This window comes from Pristis pectinata, chromosome 16 (assembly GCF_009764475.1).
Source record: "Pristis pectinata isolate sPriPec2 chromosome 16, sPriPec2.1.pri, whole genome shotgun sequence".
NCBI lineage: Eukaryota > Metazoa > Chordata > Chondrichthyes > Rhinopristiformes > Pristidae > Pristis > Pristis pectinata.
The window spans coordinates 23,774,324-23,798,174 of NC_067420.1; the positions used below are offsets into that span (position 1 = coordinate 23,774,324).

The following is a 23,851-nucleotide window of genomic DNA, read 5'->3' on the forward strand; positions in this document are numbered from 1 at the left end:
AGGTGCAGAAGTTAAAATAGTATGGAAAGAAAAGCAAGATTCAGTGGGAGAGTGAAAAAAGGACAAAAATGCAAGGACTGAAACCCAAAGAGATGAGACGCCATGCCAGTAATAGTTCACTTTAGGTTCTAGAGACAAGCACATTACACTCACTATTATAATAATAATATTACTGTTAATTAAACTGACGTCTATTCACATAGCGAGCAAATTACATCAAAAATACCCAACTTATAGAAATGAACCACTAATTTAGGTTTAAAATAACCACCATTCATCAAATGTTTAGCTTCTTCAAACTCAATAGGATGTCTCTGATTTGAAATAGGTAAGTAAATTTTAGAACTATCTGCAATTTGTTTGTCACCATGCCTTGAAAAAGCTGCTTGATAAGCCATAAACAATTGTACAAAGTATATATTCTCACATTTTTGTACATTATATTTTTTAACTGAGAATAGTTTTGATCTCCTGATTGGGGTCAGAGACCCAGGAGACAAATCTTTGGCTGATTTTGACTGGAATCCAATGGAATTTACTTGTGCTTTCGCTGATTCTCTAATTTTATTCATTTCGTTTTATACTTTCATTTCAACCTAGCAGTATATTGAAATAGAATTTTGGAACTATATTTTGCCTTCTCATTGAAAAAGATAGATAAACATAGACCCACATTATAACAATATAGAAATTGGAACTTAGCTGTGTTGGGTTGTTTTCCAAACTGTGTGGGATCCTTAGCCATATATCGTTACAATATAATTGATGCTTAGTACACACATTCAGTAAAGATTATTAAGAAATTCAGTCAGAATTCAGTGAGAATACTTAGCTGTCAAAGAAACTTAATTCTTGAGCTACGAGATAAAAACATTCTAAGAACAGCAATAAGTATTATATTCTTTAAAATCAAAAGGATGTTAGATTTCAAGCTTTTCACAAAACAAAATCCTTCCTCAATGTGCAGAAATAAAGCTGGTGACAGTCTGGGTTGTTTAAGATAATAACCAGAATGTCAATAGGTTATGTGGTTACCTTTATATTATAGACAAAAGAGACTGCAGATGCTGGAATCTGGAACAAAACAGAATGCTGGAAGAACTCGAAAACCGATTTCTTCCAACATTCTGATCTTTAAACTATAGTTTATGAACAGCACCAATCAAAGATAAGTTAATCCAGGAAAGCAGAGTGCCATGAATATTGATGAGTGTGGTCCATGGTGAAGCGTCTTTGTGCTAAAGTCCCAGGTAAATTATGCTGTTGTTTTAAGCAATGGTGCAAGTCACTCATACTATTGTTCCAAGGAAATTCTGCACCATTGTATACTTGCTGTGGATGATGCCACTACTAGGCTCAGGATTTTAAGGAAACTTGGGGAACATTGAAAAGAATGACAGAAGGTTATTCTTCTGTGTAGTTATCCAAGGTTCACAATAGAAGATAGCTTTCCCAACAAAATGTTCTTTCCCCACTTCCAACTTCCCCTGATGTCCGCTTTGGATCTTTAGCACTAGAAGTTTAACATATCATATTCAAGAAACACTAAACTGAAATTTAAAAAAAAATTAAAGTATAAAGAATAATATAATCTTAAATACAAACTATTGGACTTTCTGCTAGCCAAAGGGTTAGTAGAGATTGCCTGCTATCTGCAGTGATTACATTAGCACATTCCATCCCTGCACATTGCAGTATGGGAGTACAGAATGCAATGGAGGTCTGTCTCATGAACTGTCCTGGAATTCACCATTGGGTGCAGTTGCATTCTGTAACAATCTAAGCTGAGAGGACAAATATACTTCATATCTGGCCCCTCAGCTTCACAGGATAGCTGGCACATCTAACTTGGCCTGTGTCATCTGAGTTGGGTTGCCAACTTCATTAAGTAGGCAAGTAAAAGTACATGTATCCTTTAACTTTATTTTAATTCTTAGTGAATTTACCATTTTATTTTTTGAGTTAACTTTTAAAATTCTTTTTTTGACTGCTTCCAAAATTTTATGAGCATCAGATACATTTGGAAGTAGAAAAAAAAGTCCTTCTTACAGCACAGTCAGAGGCTAGGAGGGCAGTCTGAAGGCAGGACCTCTGTTTCTACTGCCTGTGTCCTAGTCACAATTCACTGTCGGGAAAAGGTTAATGCAGACATTGAGGCCATCCATAATTCTGCCCATTAAATACAATAACTGAAGGCAGCAGTAACAAACTTCTGGCAGCAGAGGGTGCAACAGACAGCGCAGATGCAGAAATCCATGCTGAAATGGATTATAAATCAACTGAGATTTGCTTTGGAAGATCAGAGATGTTGCAAAAGAATATCACAATAAAATAAAACATAATATTTTTAATACTACTGACATTTAATTCGTCCTGCAAAAGATACAATGAGTTGCAAGAATATGAAATCCATCATAAGTAATTATTGAAGCTGAGCCAAGAACATTTAGCATGGAATTAAATGAATATTTGTATTAAAAAAGTATAGAATTACTAGCTTTTTTAGACAATTAGCAATGACATGATGCCCAAATAGCCTCCTTTTAAATTGTAATTTCCATGTCCACAAAACGATAAACACTTCTTTTAGTTTGCAGAAATATATTTTTCTTTGTGTATTTTAATTTTGACTTTCCTTCATAATTTTGTAAAGCTGGTGGTCTTTACTTGCTGCTGTATTGACCAAAGTTTCTAATATTTTTAATTCATGCTTGCTATTTTTCCTCTAAGCTATTTTTATATTTCTCCATCTTCCAACACTTTCACCCGTCTTTTACTATCAGCTGATTATATAGGAGACTATTAAGGAAAAATCTGCATGAATCAGGAAATCAAGCCATTTTATAAATCAAACAACTTTTGTAAAGCATGTTAAAATGATGAACTTGCCATCTTTCTTAACATCTAGCTGCTTGTCGTATTCTTACAATATCTGAGTTATGAATGAGTTTTTCAAAAGATTGACAACTTCAATTGAAACAGGATTTCACAGCTTTGCCAAAACAAAAGGCTCCAAATCGAATTGTCCCCATCAGAATCAGGTCTCTGCCCCATAAAATTGAGTATGTACCTTGCTAGATTTTCAATTCCCTTTTAGTCCCACATTCCCTACTGGAAGGAACCATCAATTACAACAAGAATGGAAAAAGCCAACTTCACAACTCTGTTCGCACACAGGTGTAAATCATTCGCTGTGTTTTATACAGCCCTGCCAAACTCTGATGTAGCAAAAAAAAACACCAGTTAATCTCATGAAAATGAAAAGCTACCTGCCTTCAAGTTCTCAACATTTAACGTCCATATAAACAGAATACAATGCATGTGAATTGTATTTTCTTAATTTACTTTGTATGGATGGATATACAGTCATTGGAATTATTGGGCTGCTCAATCTGGCCCGAACTGTGCTCACCCCAAACAAACCCCCACCCATCCTGCATTCATCCACCACCCTTCCCCAAACTGCCTGCCTCATTGCCCCCATGCTTTTCCTGCATCAGGATGTGCCTTTTGTGAACTCATTGAAATGGAAGCTTCATTGCCATGACTGTTCATTAGACACCCCATAAGAGTCATAGGCAGCAGATCCTGAGGCCCCATCCCAACTGGCCTGATACTTTTGACCATTCACCTTTGTCAAAGGTGAAAAGTTTAAATCAGAAACATTTCAACTACAACTCAAATAGATTTAAATCATTAAAAATATAAAAATCAATAAGAAAGCTAAAAGGACATCAAGGTATAAACAATTAAATAAAAACAAAGATAAAATTAGAATAAAAATAAACAAACCACTTACCTGCACTTAGTTTTTCAAACAGGTTTGGTATATGGGGTTACACTGGAAACACAAGCCATGGTGAAGTGTATCCAGCCTCTCAACTCAGGATGTTTGTGTCCCACATTCAGGGTTCAATGCTGAATCTGGCATTGTTTTCTCACCTCCAACTTGCCTTTGTGCCACATTGGAAGAGGTCTGGAGGTCGGAGACATGGTGACCCCCAAGGAGGATGTTGCTGGTGTTCTCCACAGGTCCACCAGCAAAAGATAAGTTTAATCAAAAAGACTTAAATTTCTGCAGCACCTTTCTTGACCTCAGGATATGCCAAAGCACTCTATAGTCAATGAAGTACTCTTGAAATTTGGTCACCTTTAACATACAAGAAACCCTATGAAACTATTCATGTCATGATATTTTAAAAAAATCTTTAGCCTTACACTTTAAGTACCAGCCTTTGAATAACTGATGGGAACTCAGAAGATATGCATAATGACCAGACAGTAGATTATTTAAGAAGTTGGTTAATTTTAATTTTGCTGCAACGTAATCAAGCAAGAAAAATCTATATTTGACCAATAGTAGATAAAGCCAGAGTACAGGTTTTTACTTGTTTAAAGGTCAAAGCCTGAAGCCTGATGGTAAAATAATAGTATTAGTATATATATTATTGTATGCGCTACTAGTCTGGCTCACTCTAGTTAATACTAGATTGAATCAGGGCTACAGACAGCCTTTGGCACAATTTGTATTAGTTTTGCCTTCAATAAGCAGAGTTTTCAATCTGGTTAAAATGATCTGTGCCCTTTCTTATCCTCATTTTGATATTCTTGTTAAAAGGTTTAATCATCCTGATTTGGTGATAAGAATAATGGTGAGACTATCAAGCACTCAGTGTCATCGAGTATAATTAGACAGTTATTTTTGTAGTTCAATGTACAAATATGGAAGTTGCTGTCCAACATACCCTGCTCCTTCACAAACTATGCTACACTGATATCATGGTGATAGATTGACACACAGCACCCACATCAACATTAGGGCGTGAAGCTGCTGTATTTACCTACACAACATGCCAAAAGTGGTTAAAGTTTATGCATTCAAATCTAATTGAATTTTTTAAATTGTGGATTGTTTTAATTACCTCCAAACAACTCTGGCATCAAAAACCTGACTTTGTGGTATCTATTCCATTTGAATATAATTATTGGAGATTTTCTAAATAGTAGGAAATACTTATTTTCCTTTCTTCCCTTATCTTTCCCTTACTCCCACGTTTCCTTTATTTTGCTGTTTCTAGTTATTTATTTTTAGCTTCATAAATGGGATGCAGGCATCACTACCAAGGCCAGCATTTATTACATCGTGGGATTGCTCCGGGTGCTCCGGTTTCCTCCCACGTTCCAAATACGTACAGGTTAGGAAGTTGTGGGCATACTACGTTGGTGCCGGACACGTGGCAACACTTGTGGGCTGCCCCCAGAACACTCTACACAAAAGATGTATTTCACTGTGTGTTTCGATGTACATGTGACTAATAAAGGTATCTTATCTTAATACCTTTTAGAAGATGGCAGAGAACTGCTGCATTCCTTATGGTGAAGCTATCCCATAGGGTTGTTGGAATGGAAGTTACAGAATTTAAACCATGGCATAATGAAAGAACGGTGATATGCTCCGAAGTCAGAATGGAGTGCAACTCACAGGGAAATAAGGAGTGGAGAGGTCCTGTGCACATACTGCCCTTGTCCTTCCTGATGGCAGAAATCTCCTATCTGGGAAACATTTTCAGTGGGCTCAACATGTAACTGCAGTGCATTTTGCAGATTGTACAAACTGCAGTCACAGTGCATCCATTGAGAGAGTGAATGTTTATGGTGACAAATAGGGTGCCAATCAAACAAGCTACGCTGTTTCTTGAATTTTCATGGAGCCACACTCGTCTAAGCAAATGTAAAATATCTCATCAAACTCCCAATGTTTTTTTGTAGATGTTGGAAAGGTTTTGCACTTCAGGCAGTGACCTCTGACCTATTCTTGTAGCTACTTTATTCATCTAGATGATGTTTCTGGTTAAATGTTGATGGTAATGCCATTAATGATCAAGGGGTAATGGTAGACTTTCTCTTGATGGAGCTGCTCAATGCTTGGCACCTCTGTGGAACAGATGTTACTTACCATTTACTAATTCATATTTGCATTTTACCTCAATCGTACTTTAGTTTCTGAGCAGCTGTAACTAGAATTGAGTGTTGTGCAATTATTGGCAAATATTGCCTTGTCTGATCTGATGGAAGGAAGCATTTATGAAGCAGCTGAAGACAGCAGTGATGAGGTCACTGCCCCAAGAAACTCCTGCAGTAATGTTTGGGGTTGAGATGAAAGACATCCAACACCGCAACCATTTTCCTGAGGTTGCAACTCCAAGCTATGGAGAGTTTTCCCTCATATATTTGAGATTCCTCATGCTGATTGGTTGAGGGGAAACACTAATGTTTCTCCTGCTCAACAGGCACGAGTTCTGTGAAGTGGACATCAAATGACAGCAAATTACTATTTAGAACTTTGCAAAACATTTGTGGACTACGAAAAGCTATAACCAGAAAATCTGGGCCAATGTTTGGTTATCGCATTTTTTATTAGGTGTCTTTGGATCCAATTTCCCTTCCAGAGCTGGTGTTGGATTATTACTGCCCAACCAATCTCCAAATCAATGGATAACAATAATTGCACAACTTGAAAAACAGGCACTTTCAGTCTTTTGATGCTTTAAATTTGGTTCACTTGGACATTTCTCATTGACCTAGTGTTATCGATGTCAGGTTATTTTTGCAAGGTTTTAAAAGAGGTTTTCACATCAATATAAAAAATATCCTGGTACTTTAACTACTTGTAGTTTTGCAAGGCTCTCTCTTTTGCTGCAGCTACGTCAAATTAGATTTGGCACTCCATAAATAAAGTGCATATGAAGCACCTCCATTGAAAATTCAGAGGTTTTGTTTTTGTTCAGTTTCTCCCAATGAAGATGATTCTTGCTAATTTCTCATGTTGCCAATATTTATGTATGAATCTAAACAGCAAGTTCTGTTAGGCTTACAGGGGATTTCATGGCCAAACACAGCCTTGACTTCAAAATGGATATTTCCAGTAACGGTAACTTCGTAAAGATTGGGGAAAGTATGTTTTAGTCATTTTCTGACCATTTTTTGAAAGAAGCTATCTGTAAATGAATTATATATTTCATAGTGTACTTTTAACTTGAAGGTGATTCCTATAGTTAGTCCTTGCAGCAAATACTATGGAGAATGAGACAGAAGTCAGGGTAAATTAGCCATACATGGAATAGGTATTGATAAAATGACTGGTCTATGTGTTTCAATATTTTGTATGAAGTCTCCTATAAATATCTATACCTATTAGAATTGGTGTGATCTAATCAATTGAACCCAGCACTCTACATGATTAATTGTTTTTTTATTAATTGGTTTATTATTATTGTCACCAAGGTACAGTGAAAACAACTTTGTTTTGCATGCCATTCATACAGAGCATTTCATCACATCTGTGCATTGAGGTAGTACAAGGGAAAACAATAACAGAATGCAGAATAATGTGTAACTGTTACAGAGAAAGTGCAGTGCAGGCAGACAATAAGGTGCAAGACCATAATGAGGTAGATTGTGAGCTCAAGAGTCCATCTTATCATAATAAGGGACCATTCAATAGTCTTATAACAGCAGAATGGAAGCTGTCTTTGAGCCTGGTGTTACGTGCCCGATAGGAGGGGGGAGAAGAGAGAATGTCCGGGGTGGGTGGGGTCTTTGATTATGTTGGCTGCTTTACCAAGAAACGTAGACAGGGTCCAAGGAGGGGAGGCTGGTTTCCCTGATATGCTGAGCTGTGTCCACAAATCTCTGAAGTTTCTTACAGTCACTGGCAGAGCAGTTGCCATACCAAGCCATGATGCGTCAGGTTAGAATGCTTTCTATGGTGCATCTATAAAAATTGGTTAGGGTCAAAGTGGACACGCCAAATTTCTTTAGCCTCCTGAGAAAGTAGAGGCACTGGTGCGTTTTCTTGGCCATGGCGTCTACGTGGTTGGACCAGGCCAGGCTATTAGTGATGTTCTATTGGCTATTGAAGCTCTCAACCCTCTTTACCTCAGTGCCGAAGATGTAAACAGGAGTGTGTGCACCGCCCCCCTTCCTGAAGTCAATGACCAGCTCTTTTGTTTTGCTGACGTTGAGGGAAAGGTTGTTGTCATGACACCATGTCACTAAGCTCTCTATCTCCTTCATAGACTCCAACTCACCATTATTTGAGATTTGGCCCACTACCGTGGAGTCATCTGCACACTTGTAGATGGAGTTAGAGCACAATCTGGCCGTGCAGTTGAGAGTGTATAGGGAGTAGTGTAGGGGGCCAAGGATGCAGCCTCGTGGGGCACCAGTATTGAGGAGTTTGGAGAAAAGTTGGCTTGGAATTATAGTATTGAAGGCAGAGCTGTAGTCAATAAACAATAATCTAACGTAGGTGTGTTTACTGTCCAGATGGTCCAGAGATGAGTGTAGGGCCAGGGAGATGGCCTCCGACTTGTTTCAGCAATAGATTTAGATACGGAAAAGGAGGACAATCAAATGGAAGAGAATTCATTTACCTTATGACCAGATCTAGCCACAGAAAGTTGTGTGTGATAAATATGTTTAGTCCAGTTCATTCACAGAAAGTGTCATGTATTACACTTGCCTACATCGGCAAGGTCAATTAAACCTGCTGGGATTATCATAAGCCTTGAAACTGAATTGATTAGTATCTGTTTTTAATGCATGTAGTGCAAATCGCACAGATGATTTCCACATGAAATTGTGATCATCACTGAATTAGACCAGGCTCTTCCATGCATCTCATGTTAGTGCAAATGATGATTCTTCCAGAGTGAGATGGACAATGAATGACCTTACTATTCCTCCCTTACATTAATTAAAGCTCAAATATGCAACCTACAACTTTCACAGAACAGTCTCAATGCAACTAAAAGCAGCAGAGTACAAATTAATCACTATATAAAGGAGCACTGTAAAATCAAGAGAGCTGATTTGGCACCTTCAGAAGTGACAGCAGACTGCTCAAACTCCTTTTGAAGTTCACAAGTTAACTGGGAGTGCTTTCTCCAGCTATTTGCTGCTGACATATTCATTCAATGGATACGTCAATGCTGACACTGCTGGCAGCACTCCATCAGCAACTTTCAGGTGATGCACTATCAGGTCTGCAACAATGACAGCAGCTGTCACATTGATGTCACTTTGCAAAGAGAACAACGTGATTTGCTCTGAACCAGCAAGCATTTGAAAGGTGCTATTATTCTGAGGATCATTTACAAGACCAAGAAAACAAATAATACAAAAAAATCTTAACATTGGAACGTGAATTTTAAAACCCTAATGCCTTTCCCATTTTGCCACCTGGAGAGTTGCTTCCTTTCCCTTTGAATCTACACATGTTCCTGATGACCCAAGAGAAACTTTTGTTCCAACCGGGCAGCTTCAGACTACCATCCAGGGCCAACTGAACGATCAGTCTTGGATGTATGGCTGTGCACCTTGGGTTAGGGCTACCAAGCTGCTTGAGAGACTGAGGTTGGTGGTGACTTGGTGCTTTCATGAAAAGGGAGCATCAATGTCCTGATCCTACACACCAAGTAAACTCCTAAAAGTTTGGGTGGACAAAGGTGCTGGCACAAAGATTGCATCAACATTGTTTCAACCTTCAGATCTGAAGGTGACTCACTGACTCGTTACAGTCCTGATGCAGGGTCTCGACCCAAAATGTTTACAATTCCTTCCCCACCACAGATACTGCCTGACCCACTGAGTTCCTCCAGCAATTTGTTTTTTGCTCCAGACTCCAGCATTTGCAGTCTCTTGTGTCTCTCTGGTTACAAGTGTCTGATCCCCACTCTCTTCATTGTTAATCTCAAAATCAGCTCTTTGCAACATCTGAGTGGGACTCTGTTCACAGTGAAGATGGGTGAGAGTTTGCCAGAGGGGGAAATATATGGCTACTACTGCAGACAAGACGTAACTCCCAATGACCGACATTCCTGCTCCTGAAGTCTAATCAGCTCCTGCATGGCCTCTCTATGCTCTTACAGGAGAGGAGTTTGCTCAGGTGCAGCGTCTCTGCTTCTGAGAACAGCTAGCTGCTCGCTCACAGGGTCCTTCACTCCTGGAAAGCACCAAACTGCTCGGTAGCATTCCTGTGTCTACTGGGGACAGGAATCTGCTCTTTCATACTGACACATTAGCATACTCCCATCAAGCTTCCATAGAGTTGATAATGAAAAGGTTTCTCAATGGAGGACATTGCGGTCCTCCATTGCCTCCATATAAGCAAGGAGAACAAGGAGTAGGAGCAAGGCCACATGCATTGGAAGGTAGTGGTGGTGGGATCTTCATAAATGTATTGCCTGTTTTCAATGAAGGTGACCATCTTACACCTGAAGGATAGAGATGCCACCTATTAATCATAGAGCAAGCTTGAGTGGCCAAATGGCCTGCCTCTGTTCCTAAGGCAGGAATCTGCTCTTTCATACTGACACATTAGCAATACTCCCATCAAGCTTCCATAGAGTTGATAATGAAAAGGTTTCTCAGTGGAGGACACTGTGGTGCTCATAACATTGGGAGCTCAACAAAAGGCATTAAAAGTTTGGTAGTCTCAGAAGCCTGCACCAGAATAAGAATACTTCTTGTCAGTTGATCACAAGTACGCAATTTTGACAAAATTTCCAACCAGCCTGCGATCAGGAGTAACAGACAATCTCTCTGCAATCCAGATTCCAGCATGTCTCTAGCCTGAGATCAGGTTTGATATCAGAACTGAGAGTGTCTTAGTTTGTTTGGATGCAAGGCTTATACATCCAATTACTCTGCCATCATCACTGCTGGCAGTGTACATGTATGGAAATAGACTCCACCATCTTGCAGTCCAATAGCTTAAAGATAATTATTGTTGAAACACAGAACGGTTACTCAATTGCAATAGGTATAAGAGGAATATTTGTGTTCAATAAAACATAGGCCAGAAGGGACCAGGTGAGGAGAAAACCTTTGAAAGCAAAAATAAAAATATATTAATCAACATTGATAACTTTCCTGAAATAAGAAAAGGTGGAGAAGTAAAAGGCTAAAAATAAGTACTGCAAGGGCAGGAGAAAAACAAAACAAGCTTGTTCTGCTAAAAGAGTCAGAATCAAGCAGCTTAAATCTTCCAGTCTATTGGTGGAACATGAAACTTTAAGTTAATTCAGTTCCAAATTAAGACTTAAACTTGGAAACAATTGACAAGGAATTATAATTCAAAGAATATTAACAGTAAGAAACTGAATGTAAGTGCAATCACTCATTAATAAAGACAAGGCTTAAGTCTTCCAAGTGTTTCCAAAATAATAATGAAAGGGGCAATGTTCAGTGACATTTTAGAGAAATGATATTTGGTGCCAGGGAATGAGAGACTGAGCTCTCATTTCTTACATTTTGCTCATTCCTTATTTGTGTTGCACAGTGCAAGGAAGGCGTACATTTGCCTGAATGACAGAACTTGGAAGAGTTCCTGTTGCATAGCACCTAGCAACTAAAGCATCAGTGACATTGAGTTGAGTACATTACATTACTCCACCCTACCAAGCCCTTGGCAAGAAAACAAGTGGTGTGTGCGGTCTTAAGATGAAAAATCTGAGGCTACATGTCCTTCATTAGAGCAATCATTAAAGAGTTTTCCATTTGCTTTGAAGTTTGCCAAACAGCTAATATTATAGCCTTAATCTCCCTAATGTTGAAAATTACCATCAGTGCAATTAGTTAACTCATAATATTTCACTCAATGTGGTTTTTAATCATTTCTATCTATTTTTATAAATCAAACAATGGCTCAAATAAATCATAGATCAATTACAAATTCTCTTACCAATTAGTTTTAGCTTTGTATGTGGATGGGCCACAAACCATGGAGAATCTCTAAGTTTTGATTCCCATTTATTTTAGTAATTTCAATTGTTTACATTTTGTCAACATCCAACTTGCTTTTAGAATAAAAAAAAAATTCCTTGCATTATATTTTGTTCTGCCAAGTTATACTTTGGTAACTTTCTTCTTTGAACAAAAGTGCAAAATCAGCCATGTTAGTTTAGGTATGCATTATACAGCCCATTCAATTCTCCTTTCTGCTGTGTAATCTGATTTTCCAAACTTCCCCAAAGTTTGAAAATTACTCCTATGATTTATCAATACCACAGTTCACAGACCCGAGCACAACTCATTAAATTGCACAATCTAGCACACTGGAGTAATTAAAGGTAAACAGAGAAAATACTGGACTCAAAATGTAACTCTGTTTCCCTTTCCACAGATGGTGCCTGACCTGTCTGCTTTTACTACAGATTATCAATATCTGCAGGGTTTTTTTTACTTTTATTTACCACAGTAATTAAAACGTACCTCCATAAATTAGCATGTCTTAAGTAAGATCCATCTCTCTATGGAAAATACCAATGGGGTGAACAGAATAGTTCACCTAATTTATCTTCTTCCTGGAAATCTATGCCCCAAGAGGAGAGCAATGATGTTGGTTTTGAAGATCTCCAGAGTTTTTTTTCTTCATTGGCTTATCCAATAGATTACTACACATGAAAAATTGCCTCATAACATCATTAGCTACTGGTACTTATGCATTGCATTTACTTCCGTAAAACTATCCAAGATAATCCACAAGGACATTATGAAATCAAGATAACACTGCCAAATATGAAAACATTATGACATTGGTTAAAGAGTTGATGGGAGCATCTTAAAAGAGGGAAGCCAAAGTCTTTTCGATGACCCTGGCAAGTTTTAAGTATAAACCCAGCATTTGAGCAGCTCCCTAAATGACGCAGGCAAGTGGCTGTGTTGAGATTGTAGACAGTGAAAGATCCACTGTTCACAACAGAAGGAATTGCAGGGGTAAGGAGGAGAGATTAAATTGTGAGACAGATTGACACCTGTCTAACTTTGCAAAGTGCACAAAAATTGTAAATGAACACCTTCAAGTAAGTTCCAGACAATATCTATCAGAGGTAGGGTAAGAGTTAACCTTCCTCTACACAGCTCCAGAACAAAATATCAGTTTCAACTTCAAAATTAAACCTCACAATCCTTCAATTTTCATTTTTCTCCATTCTCAAACATATTGAGAACTCTTTAGTAAAGCTGCCACGTAGTATCAAATTATGGACAGACTACTCCAGACATTATAGCACAATATAGACTGACAATCTTAAACATTACCTTTATTCCAGCTGCTGCAGCCGGTCCTCCTGGATCCACAGCCTGGATGTAACATGGTCTTCCTCCTCGCACCACAAAACCCCATCCCACTGCATCACCCACAATCTGAAATTAAGAGAAGTATACAAGAGTACCTCAGCTTTATCTGAACCACCTTATCTTCGAAATGGTGATTATTTTGTACAATAATGAACACATCATATTGGGTCATATGGGCAAGGCCTTGTTGCTAAACTTGAAGCCTAATTCAGTGTGGCTATGGGTTAGAGAGAACAGGGCCATCGTGTTGTAGACATCATTTTGTGCTTCACAGACGAGGGTTCTGGTTAGAAATTTAGGAGCTTCCATTTTAAGCTTTCCTCAACACAGTGAACTTACCCCAAGAGCAAAATGGTTGGATATGCGGAAGCTTCGAACAGCCAAGTGCAGCAAGATTAGGCCATAGACAGCTCAGAAACAAAATGATGGTTTTGGGCAGTAGGGGGATCTTAAAGAAATGGGTGTAAACTTCAAGCTTGTCACTTTGGACACAGGAAGTTGTACGGCACCTGTAACATCCAATTTCTAAGCCTTTGTGTAAGCAACAGGGCCTTGCAATGTCCACCCTTAAATAACCATATATTTAAATAAGTAATACCTAAGAGCTATTTAAACCCTAAGTATCATGGATGTTAATGTCTTTGTTAAACAAAATACTTTTGCTGTTCAGTTCAGAGATTAGATTCCAAATAAAACATGTTTCAGCACTAAGTTAGTTAAAATAATATTGTTAATAAATTAGTTTGTACAGAGGCTCCACAACAATTAGAAAAGCTTTTATGGAAAATTCCATTTGCTAGAAACATATCAAGGATAGGAGGGGTTATGCCAATATTTTCAGTTGATGTACAGTAGTTCAGCAAAGTAAAATCACAGTTGAAAGATATTAGGCATTTCATTTGTTCCAAGAGTGCAGAAGGAATGTGAAAGCATAGCAGGTCAAAAACAGTAATGAGGTATTGTGTGTAGTTAGGAGTTGGAGCATTATCAGTTAGAACCTGCTTTTACATCAGAAGCTTGAAGGTCACAACAATGTCATGATTGAAACTATTCCACTTATTTAGTAATTATACAAATCACATAAATCTGAAAGTCCCCAGATGAGATAACATACAGCCATGTACAAAGTTACTTTACTCTCACAATTAAGAGTACAAAATATTTCAGTCTGAAACACAGATTAAAATACTGGTACCATTAAAAAATGAGTTTAGTTTGTTTTGGTTCTTGATTTATCAACATTGTTCATATTTAAAAAAGACACCTTTGTCAATATTAGCACAGCTCACACAAGGTAACTGGCACAAGCGTATGCTCACAGCTTTCTCCACTCAGCTGAAGAAAGTCAAATCCACCCACTTTAACCCACAAATCTTTCTTCCAGTCACAAGTTTTTGATGACATAAATAAAAAGAAATAAAATTAAGGTGCTCTTTTATCTAATAAAGTTGCTCAGTGTCATTTTCTCTGTCTGGTAACTCCCTTATTAAGCAACTCGGGATGTTTTTTGCTGCAATGAAGGCGTTATATACATGGAAGTTGTTACTGTTGCATTGGGATCTGCCTTGCATTTGATGCTGAATAGTTAAATACCTGGCCATCAAAAGGCCTTTGCTGCTGCTGCTGCTAAAATATGTCTTAAATACCAACTTAAAGTCCTCCTCACAGCCATAATTTGCTGCAGAGGAAGTGGGGCTGAGTAAGCTTACTAATCTACATATGTTTGCTTTAACTTCTTTGTTCAGCTGAACTGCAACAAACCCAGACATTCAAACATTACAGTTTCAGCATTGACCTTAAGTAGAATTAAATTCTTAAAAGAATTGAACAATTTCTTTTTTTACAAAATTAATTGGACCCAAACTTACTTTCTAAAAAACTGTGCCTTGACTTGCAACGTTATGTTGGTAAAGAACTGAATGCTTAGGTGTTTTTTTTTACTGGTGATTGATTAGTTCTCATGGTATGGTGGCACTTCCAGCAATCTGATTAATCAACATTGACCATATGCAGAGGAATCATCCTAAAGATAAACAATTTAAATCCTTCCAGCAGTAATCAGCTGGGACTGCTAAACTTTAACCAAAAGCTGCCTTCTTGCTTCAGATGAAAAATATTTGAGAAACAGCACACTGTTTATCCTTGGGCTTCTGTTTTTGAATTGGGTGGTCCAAGTTGTTCCTCAAGCCTAATGAATAGAGGGAGCAAACAAAAAAAAACATCCAAGAGAAAGATTTGAAACTTAAAAGTAAAAAAAAGATTGGTGCAGATTTAGAAAAAAAATCAAAGTTAAACTTGAGAAACAAATGGGGTCACTGGACAAGAACAGCTGATTACTTTAAGCAAATTTGTTTTGTTGGCTCTACTTTTGTTGCATAGCGTTGTTACAGTTGTAAAGCTGTTCCTAATAAAGGAGAAACATTATCACTCTAATAATGGTGATACTTTCAGTGTTGTGGTGCTGCATTGAAGCTGGATGTCACAAGGACTCTGTTACCTCATAATTCATCCTCACTTGCAGTATATATGTCAGCATGTTGCACTTTATCTCTGAAATTCATTCTGTGAACTTAACTAAGCACTAAATTCATCCCAACCTAGAATTACAGTTTAGAAATTTGTGGCTGGCATTTTGGTCGTAGGATTCTAAAGGAAGATTTTTTTTACATAATTCTGACATTTCTCTTTCCTCTACTTCACCGAGGCCATGAATTAATATATTTTAACCAGCTCAATGCTTCTACTAAAATAATCAGAGAAAATAAGTTTCTTTAGAATTGTACATGATTTTCTCTTATTCAATGTCCTCAGTGCTTTAGTTACTAAATCAAAATCTTTTCTTCTTTCAGTACCACCTTGAAGCATAATGTTCCACCAAATAATTATCAACGATGTTTAATATTTGCACAAGACATTTCCATCACCATTCACACAAAATCCCATAAAAGATATAACAAAATATTGCCATATTTTCTTGAGTTTACCAATTCCATGAAAATTTTCACCAATCTGGTGCATCATGTAACTTCAACAGGAAAAAAAACCAGAAGAGCTTTAAAATAGATCAGGTCCCAAACAACAGTGTGACCTCCTAAGCCAAAGGCTCCATCTAACTGTTGCATCATAGGTGGCAGAACATGCCAGTATTATCAGTTCCCTCAAATGCTCAGTTGGCATGAACTGAATCAGCAACTGATAGGACAGTTACAGTTAGTTACTCCCTGCTCAAATGTGGAAATAGGTCTTGAAGGTCCAAGACAGGGTTGGAGGATGCACCTCAAAAATTGAGTTTCTCATTAATTTAACATTAATTCCTTACAAATAGATGTTAGCTTTTTCCATGATGGGGAGAAGCCCTGCTGCCTCGCTCTGGACCCCACTATGGACTGTCATCAGATGGATAAGATTCCTGGCCTCGGGGAGAAGGTAAACACCCAACATCTGGTGTTAATGATGGTAATAATGATATCAAAGAGGGCAGAATTTGAATTGTGACCTCCAAATCCTACTTAAGCAACAGAGATCACCACTCAGACTTGAAGGGACAGGAATGCTGATTCCTGAGAATTCAGGCCCAGTGATTTACAAAAATACTTCTGTACAAAGAAAACATTGGCTTTTATTCAAGATTTCATACAATTTGAGATAAGCCTGCTATCTCTCTTGTGGAAGTATTTTCATTTAATCAGTTCAAAGCCTCCATTTAGACTGGGTCACAGCTCCACTGGCCCTGTAGTAACTGTTTAAAGCTTCAAGGAATGCACACTTACTGTTAATGTTTTCTTTAAGTAAGGTGCTCCAGGTGACAGGAGTTCTTCATTAGTGACTGGTCTCTTCAACACTACAACAATAACCACCAATGAGTGTTTGCACAAAGTATGTTAACATTTTAAAATCCAGTAAAATTACTTTATGCAAGAAATCTACTGAGCCCTTCTCTGGCAGGGTTTTATCAACTGCTGGAAAGGTGAATTGAAGGTTAGTACAGTTACAGAAATGATTGACATGTGTTGCATTTTTATATCTCACAAAATATCGCAATGTTCTCAGCAGACTCAATTATTTTGGAATGTTGCTACTGCTTTTATTGGATAAATTCCATAATAAAACAGAAGGACTCGCCAATTCCTCACCTGAAAGAAAAACATAGAGATGCCTTTAACACCAAAGGCTTCTCGGAATCAGTCTACAGGCAGCACTTTAAATGCCTGCTTAATGCACTAACCCATATCAGGCAGGAGATTGCTTCGAGATATCACCAGGGTTTTTATGCCAGCTGCAGGATTCCAGTGGGCATTTGGATATATGAATGGCTGTATAACATAATAGACGATAAGCAGTTTAAATAGCAATTCAAATAGGGCCCAGAATAATGGCACCAACTCTCCTGCCTACACATGCACCAAATCAAACAAATGAACAAACCAGTCAACGGGATCCATGCCAAAGCTGGTTGATTTTTAGCTTTGCAATGCAAACAAATATTGGTAAAATGCCTTCTACTGCCTACAGCTTGTCACTTAAATCAAAATCAGGTATAAACATGAAGATGAGGGTTATGAACTGATGCTGCAGACACACCACTGACTACTTGCCAATTTTGAATGCAAGTTAAAAATTAGCACCCACTTCTTGGTTTAGCTATTGTTTTAAAATTGCAACAACAATGCATCATACCTTCACAACCAACAGTGGGCACGGGAATATACTTGTGAAAAAGTATAGAAAACAGGCTTTTGTTGCACACATATGCAGATCTACATGTACTTAATCTTCCTAATGGCTATTGAGGAAAGCATCCCAGCTGTCCCACACTTCTGACTATAATGAGCAGCAGCTTTCTACTGTCCAAGAGCTTTCTTCGATGAACCCAGTTTATGACTTATAGGAAGCACGGTTTCCTACCAAAAAGCTTTTATAGTGTCCAGAAATAAGTTGAACAAATCCTCTTACATCATGGGATTAAAAATTATAAAATAGCAATGACTACCTTTAATCACTATACAGGATGGGTTATATATTATGTTTTGGTTTCCCTCAAAAGAGTTAAATGCTTCATTTCTGTTACCTATTAAAGCAAGTCACTTACAAAACATTTCCACAAAGGAACTCAATTTGACTTTTTGGTAATTAGCTTTGAATTACACTAAATCATTTTAACTCAGAATCTTTGTTATTTAACAGGCTTTATGCTCCAGTAAACTTGGAGTTTTTACACAAACTAAATTTCAAAGACGTGATCAAATTACAACTTGGATCAGGCCAAACAAAGGCTGTAGATGGGAGAACAGGAACAAGGACAGGGCTGTCTAATAAATAACTATTTATGGTAATAGCCAACTATGCTCCTCCAAAACAACATGCAGAAATTTATTAATGAGTAGAGCATGGCTGATTGCAATGTTGTTTCTATACAAAATAGAACATTTCTGAATCCTTACTGTTAATTAATATCCATAAAACATTTCACAACTATGGATGGTTTAAACAAATAACCACAGCTTCTACAGCACACACATCTCAAACCAGATTAACACTGGTCTGTGAGAGCAGGATATGTGAAAGTAACATAAATGAAGTTGACCTTTGAGATTAGAAGTGATCAGAAAGGTTCTTGCAGAGAAATGCAATTTTTAAAAAAATGTTCTATAACTTTGCCATAACTTTTTTTATGACGAGAAAATTCCTCCCTTGAAAATTAGATCTTTAATCACAAAAATATTTTTCAATAGCTTCAACATTACCCCTTTTGAACACAAATGCCTCTTCTTCTGCTGTCTCTTAGGGTTGAAGATGTTTTGCTTGCTCTCCAATTCTAGGAGTTCTGAGGTGCTCCATAAACCTACTTGAAACACAGACTTGCCAAAGATGAGGAGGACAATGTTTGATGGGATGGCAGTGGCTGATTTACGAGGTAGCATGCTTCTTCTGTGGTTTACACTGGGCTTCTCTGTGCTTGCAATGAAGGAACTTGGGGTTCTCAACGCCAACCTATATGCTCTCTTTCCATGTTGTGCAGTCTCGTGAATCTCTTGCCATGGTAGTAGCTGGAATAGAATGTTTGTTTTGTGAGTCAAGTACTGGGCACATGAGTGATGTGGTCTGCTCATTGCATCTTACTGAAGGGTAGCTTATCATGCCTGTGGATTTGGAAGATCTTGCAGTCAATGTTGGTGGTACCTTTTGTATGCTCTCAGGTGATTGCTTTAGATAGTCCACGTCTCAGAAGCATCCCCGAGGGCAGGGGTCATTGCTACATGGTAGATCATGTACTTAATGCAAAATTTTAGGTCTTGACCTTCAAGCACCTTTATCGTCAGATGGCTAAAGGCTGTGCTGAGGTGTTGAACTTGATGACAAGTTTCATCATCAATAGCTGCCTTTGTTGAGAGGTGACTCCCAAGATGTGGGAAGTGGTCTACGTCTTGCAGGTTCTCATTGTGGACATTTATTGTCAGAGGACCGTTGTGCACTTGGCTAAGATTGGTAGAGGACTTTTGCTTGTGAAGTGTAAGGTGCATTACCTTGTACGCTTCAGGTAATGACTTTAGGGTGACTTGGTGCTCAATTTATGAATGTGCCCAAGCATAAACATCACCTGCATACTGCAGCTCAGTGAGTGAGATTGGAGTAACCTTAGTTCTTGAGTGAAGATGACACAGGTTGAGTGGTTTTCCATCTGTCTTGCAGATTATTTCCACTTCAGCAGGTAGCCTGTTGGAGATGAGCTGCAGTATAGCAGCAAGAAAGCTTGAGAAAAGTGCTGGGATGATGACAAGCCTTGATTGATGGCACTGCTGTAAAAATGTTTATTAAGATCATGGCCTTCATGCCTTTATGTAGCAGATATGAACGCTGGTGCTTTCTGGTAGAGAAGCCTAGTGCATCTTCACAGGTGCTGATAATGGTGGACTTTAGGGTAGTCCAAATGATATGGATACCCTTTTGCCCAGGGGTCATCAGGTTGTCTGTGAAGTGAAGCACAGTTTGAGAATTGATATTCCTGAGACCTCTAACATTAATTTTCTTGCAGCAACATTTCTGTTGCAACAATTTTTTTTTGGGGGGGGGCGGTGGGGTGGTGGTGGTGGTGGTGCTGGTGGTGGTGCAGGCTCTTTAAGATAACAAAGAGGATTAGGCAGTGGTCAGTCCAACACTTCTTGGTACTTCTTGTGGCACAAGTGTTGTGGACTCCTGCTTGGATGATAACACAATCTAATAGGCACCAGGTGCCTAAACTGCAAAGACTTGTGATGAAATTACAACATGGATCATGCCAAGCAGAGGCTGTAGATGGGAGGAACTGGGACAAGGGCAGGTATCTGTAATATATTACTATTTATTGTAAAAAACCAACTACACCACTGCAAAGTGACATGCAGTGCCTTATTAATGAGTAAGGTATAACTGGTCACAATTTTGTTTCAATGCAAAATAGTAACTTTCTGAAACCTTACTGTTAATTAATAGCCATAAAACATTTCACAAACCATGGACCATCTGTACAAATAACAACTTCAACAGTACCCACAGCTCAAACCAGTTTAGTGCAGGTTTGAGTAAGCAGAATATCCGGACACAAAATAAGTAACACTGACCTGTGAGATTAGAAATGATCACACAGGTCCACACAGACATGCAAAACTTAGCTGTGACTAGCTTTACACAGAAAGTGAAAATTCCCTCTCTTGAAAGTTGATTTGCTATTTGCAAAAATACTCTTGAATAACCTTGGCATTACATTGCTTACCACTCAAATGTGAACATAGGAATAAGAGCATCAATGGAATCTGTGCCAAAAAGGGTCTTTCTAGCATTATATATAAAGAGCTGCATTACTGACAGCTCTGCTGTGTTGGGATCCTGATATAAATCCCTGCCCTCCCCACTGCTGTTCTGAAATGCAGCAATGAATTGCACAACAGCTCGGTATGGAGAGCCTGCCTGTGAGGGCTGGGAAGAGATGTGCAGTCACTCAGCACCGTGACATAGGGCTCAACACTGCGCCCTGGCTGGTACGCTGAGTGTGGGCCATTGTTGGCGCCGGAAGTGTGGCGACATTTGCGGGCTGCCCCCAGGACACTCTACGCAAAAGATACATTTCACTGTCTGTTTCGATGTACATGTGACTAATAAAGATATCTTATCTTATTGCTGGAGAATGGCAGTGACTGTTCCACGTGTAGAAGGACTGCTCGGATCCTACTGTCTCTCTCATCATCTCCTGTTGTACAGTTGATGCCCCTCTCTTTAGCTCTCCTAAGTCCAAAAGTATTTTTGATATGGTACCACTGTTGAGCATGTGACCATAGGGAAATCACTGGGCTACAGAGAGCTATGCAGTCAAACAAAGAACAGAAGTTGGCCATTTCCATCAGATGATGACAGAAACAACGGGATCTGAGTGGTGTGCCAACACATGGAGTAGGTGATGCCAGACCCCAGAAATGGTTCATAGACACCATACCAGCTAGGGTGCAGCCATGAGCTACTCAACTTAATGCTGAGTAACCACATTTTTCACCCTAGTCCATCCAACACCAACCCTTATAAGCAGCTTCTCCAGACCACACCCTGATGGTGGGAGTGTCAATGGAGGGCAGCAATTAACGCCAGGCTCCCACTGCCCAGATTCCTGTCACAACAGCGTGCAACAGTGGGGAGGACTGGGATTTGCCTTAGGTTTTTGTCACAGGTACATGCAGCTACGAAAGATGTCCTTTTTAATAAAAAAAAGTACCATAGTTATGCAGCTGTGAGGGTTCAGACTGGAGAACCAAGAATATTATAATGAAACAACATGCTCAGGACAATGCTAAGTAAGCAGCCTATGTACACATGTAGTACATGCCTGTGTACATAAGTAGTACACGAAACACACACACAAAATACAGGACTGATAGTTAAATCTGGGGAGTGTTCCGAACAAGACTCCTCCTATATTGTGGTGGATTTCAGAGTCCCTTCATGAAGAGAAGGGACTTTAATTAACATATCTAAACCAGACTTCCATGACGCAATTACGAGTCCAATTTAAAACTGATGCTGTAGGGAGCTCTCAGAGATGGAGAAAGCTGGCAGCTCCACAAGCTAAGTGCCTTTTGCATACATTGTTGGCCACAAGGAGGAGGACTGCTCCCTAAATTCTCCACATGGAAGCCAGTGGCTTCTCTTTGCCCCAATTGCTGGACCCCACCTTTCCTCTCAATCACGAATTCTCCTCCTCCAATAGTCCTCCTAGCACCACCTTCCAATGTCCCAATTGCAGCCATTTTCCTGTCTTGATTAATGGAGATGGGAAGGAGATCTGGTAGTTGAGATTGCTCACCTGGTAAGAAGAATGACAGGTATTGTGGTGGCATGGTGGATATTCCTAGGGTGCAGAGTGAGATACCAAGGGCATTAGCCTGTAGGAACAATTGGGAGTGGAGGAATGTCAAAATGGGCCAGAAAACTGAAGGGGCCAAACTACAATAGAAAGAGATATAGAGCAAGTATGGGAGAATGAGTATCTAGGATCTCCTGGGCCTCTGAAAGGCCAGTGATGTAATGACTCCTAGATACAGCAGTGCCCACCAATCTGACTTACTGTACGCCAGTGGCCTTGTTTGTGACAGCCAGAGCAACCAGCCAAAACAAACCCATTGGAAACTCTTAGGTAAGCACAAGCCTGTGAATACCAAACATCCATCATAATGCTTCAATCATCACTCACTGGAGTTATGACAGAAGTACATTGGAAGGACAAGGACTACGTGCAGTCAATGAGTGACTGAAGCAATCCCAGCACCTGGTGCTTTTGAACCTGTACTTGTACCTCGGATCCCACCATGTACAAGCAGTCTTCTACAGTTAGGATTTCAATGAACTCAGCAGGAATTGAGGAGGAAAATGAAGGATATTGTGGTGTCATTGTGATATGCCTTGAGGAAGAATACTTCTTTTGTTTGTAAAATCACACCCCAGTTGTCTATCCCTATTGGACAAAAATATTATTCACTATTTCAGTACCTGGTGGCACTGAGGGATTTAAATTTAACTTTTAGCTGCAGGAGTAGGCCTTTTAACCATTTGAGTTTGTTCCACCAGTTAGATCATAGTTAATCTCTACCACAACATAATTCAGTTGCCTGAATTATATCACTTCAACAAATACTGATCAATCTCAGTCTTGGAAATTTTAAATCTCAACATCCTTGGAGAGGGAAAGGCAGAGGGGGAAAGAGGGTGCTAGATTTTTACTACCCTCCATTTGAAGATGAATTCACCCTTTGCTAACAGATCTTGCAAAGGTCCTGATTACTCATCCATCAATCTGCTTTATTCAAGGAAATATTGAGAGATGGTAAGCATGAAGACAATGAAAAGTTCAAGCCCTTTCACCAATGTCCTCTCCTTTATTCCTGCTTTAAACTCCCAGTATCATTCTTATGATTCTACAATGCAATGTTCAGATGGATCAAAATGTCCTCAAGTCTTTTAGGCTTAATAATGGAATGCACACAATTAAATTGTGCAATCACAGCCAATCACGGTAGTGTAGCGGTTAGCGTAACGCCTTACAGCACCAGCGACCCGGGTTCAATTCCGGCCGCTGTCCATAAGGAGTTTGTACATTCTCCCCGTGCCTGCGTGGGTTTCCTCTGGGTGCTCCGGTTTCCTCCCACATTCCAAAGACGTACAGGTTCGGAAGTTGTGGGCATGCTAT

General features: G+C 39.0%; 1 protein-coding gene across 1 annotated transcript in view; it reads right to left on the reverse strand.

Annotated features, from left to right (window-relative positions):
* LOC127578807 (DEP domain-containing mTOR-interacting protein-like) overlaps positions 1-23,851 on the reverse strand; it is a 54,334-nt gene that overhangs the window by 2,350 nt on the left and 28,133 nt on the right. Inside the window, exons 7-8 of the mRNA XM_052031275.1 lie at positions 16,914-16,984; positions 13,105-13,209 (exon numbers count right to left, since the gene is read on the reverse strand). Coding sequence (XP_051887235.1) covers positions 13,105-13,209; positions 16,914-16,984 — 176 coding nt within the window. The remainder of the gene's footprint in view (positions 1-13,104; positions 13,210-16,913; positions 16,985-23,851) is intronic.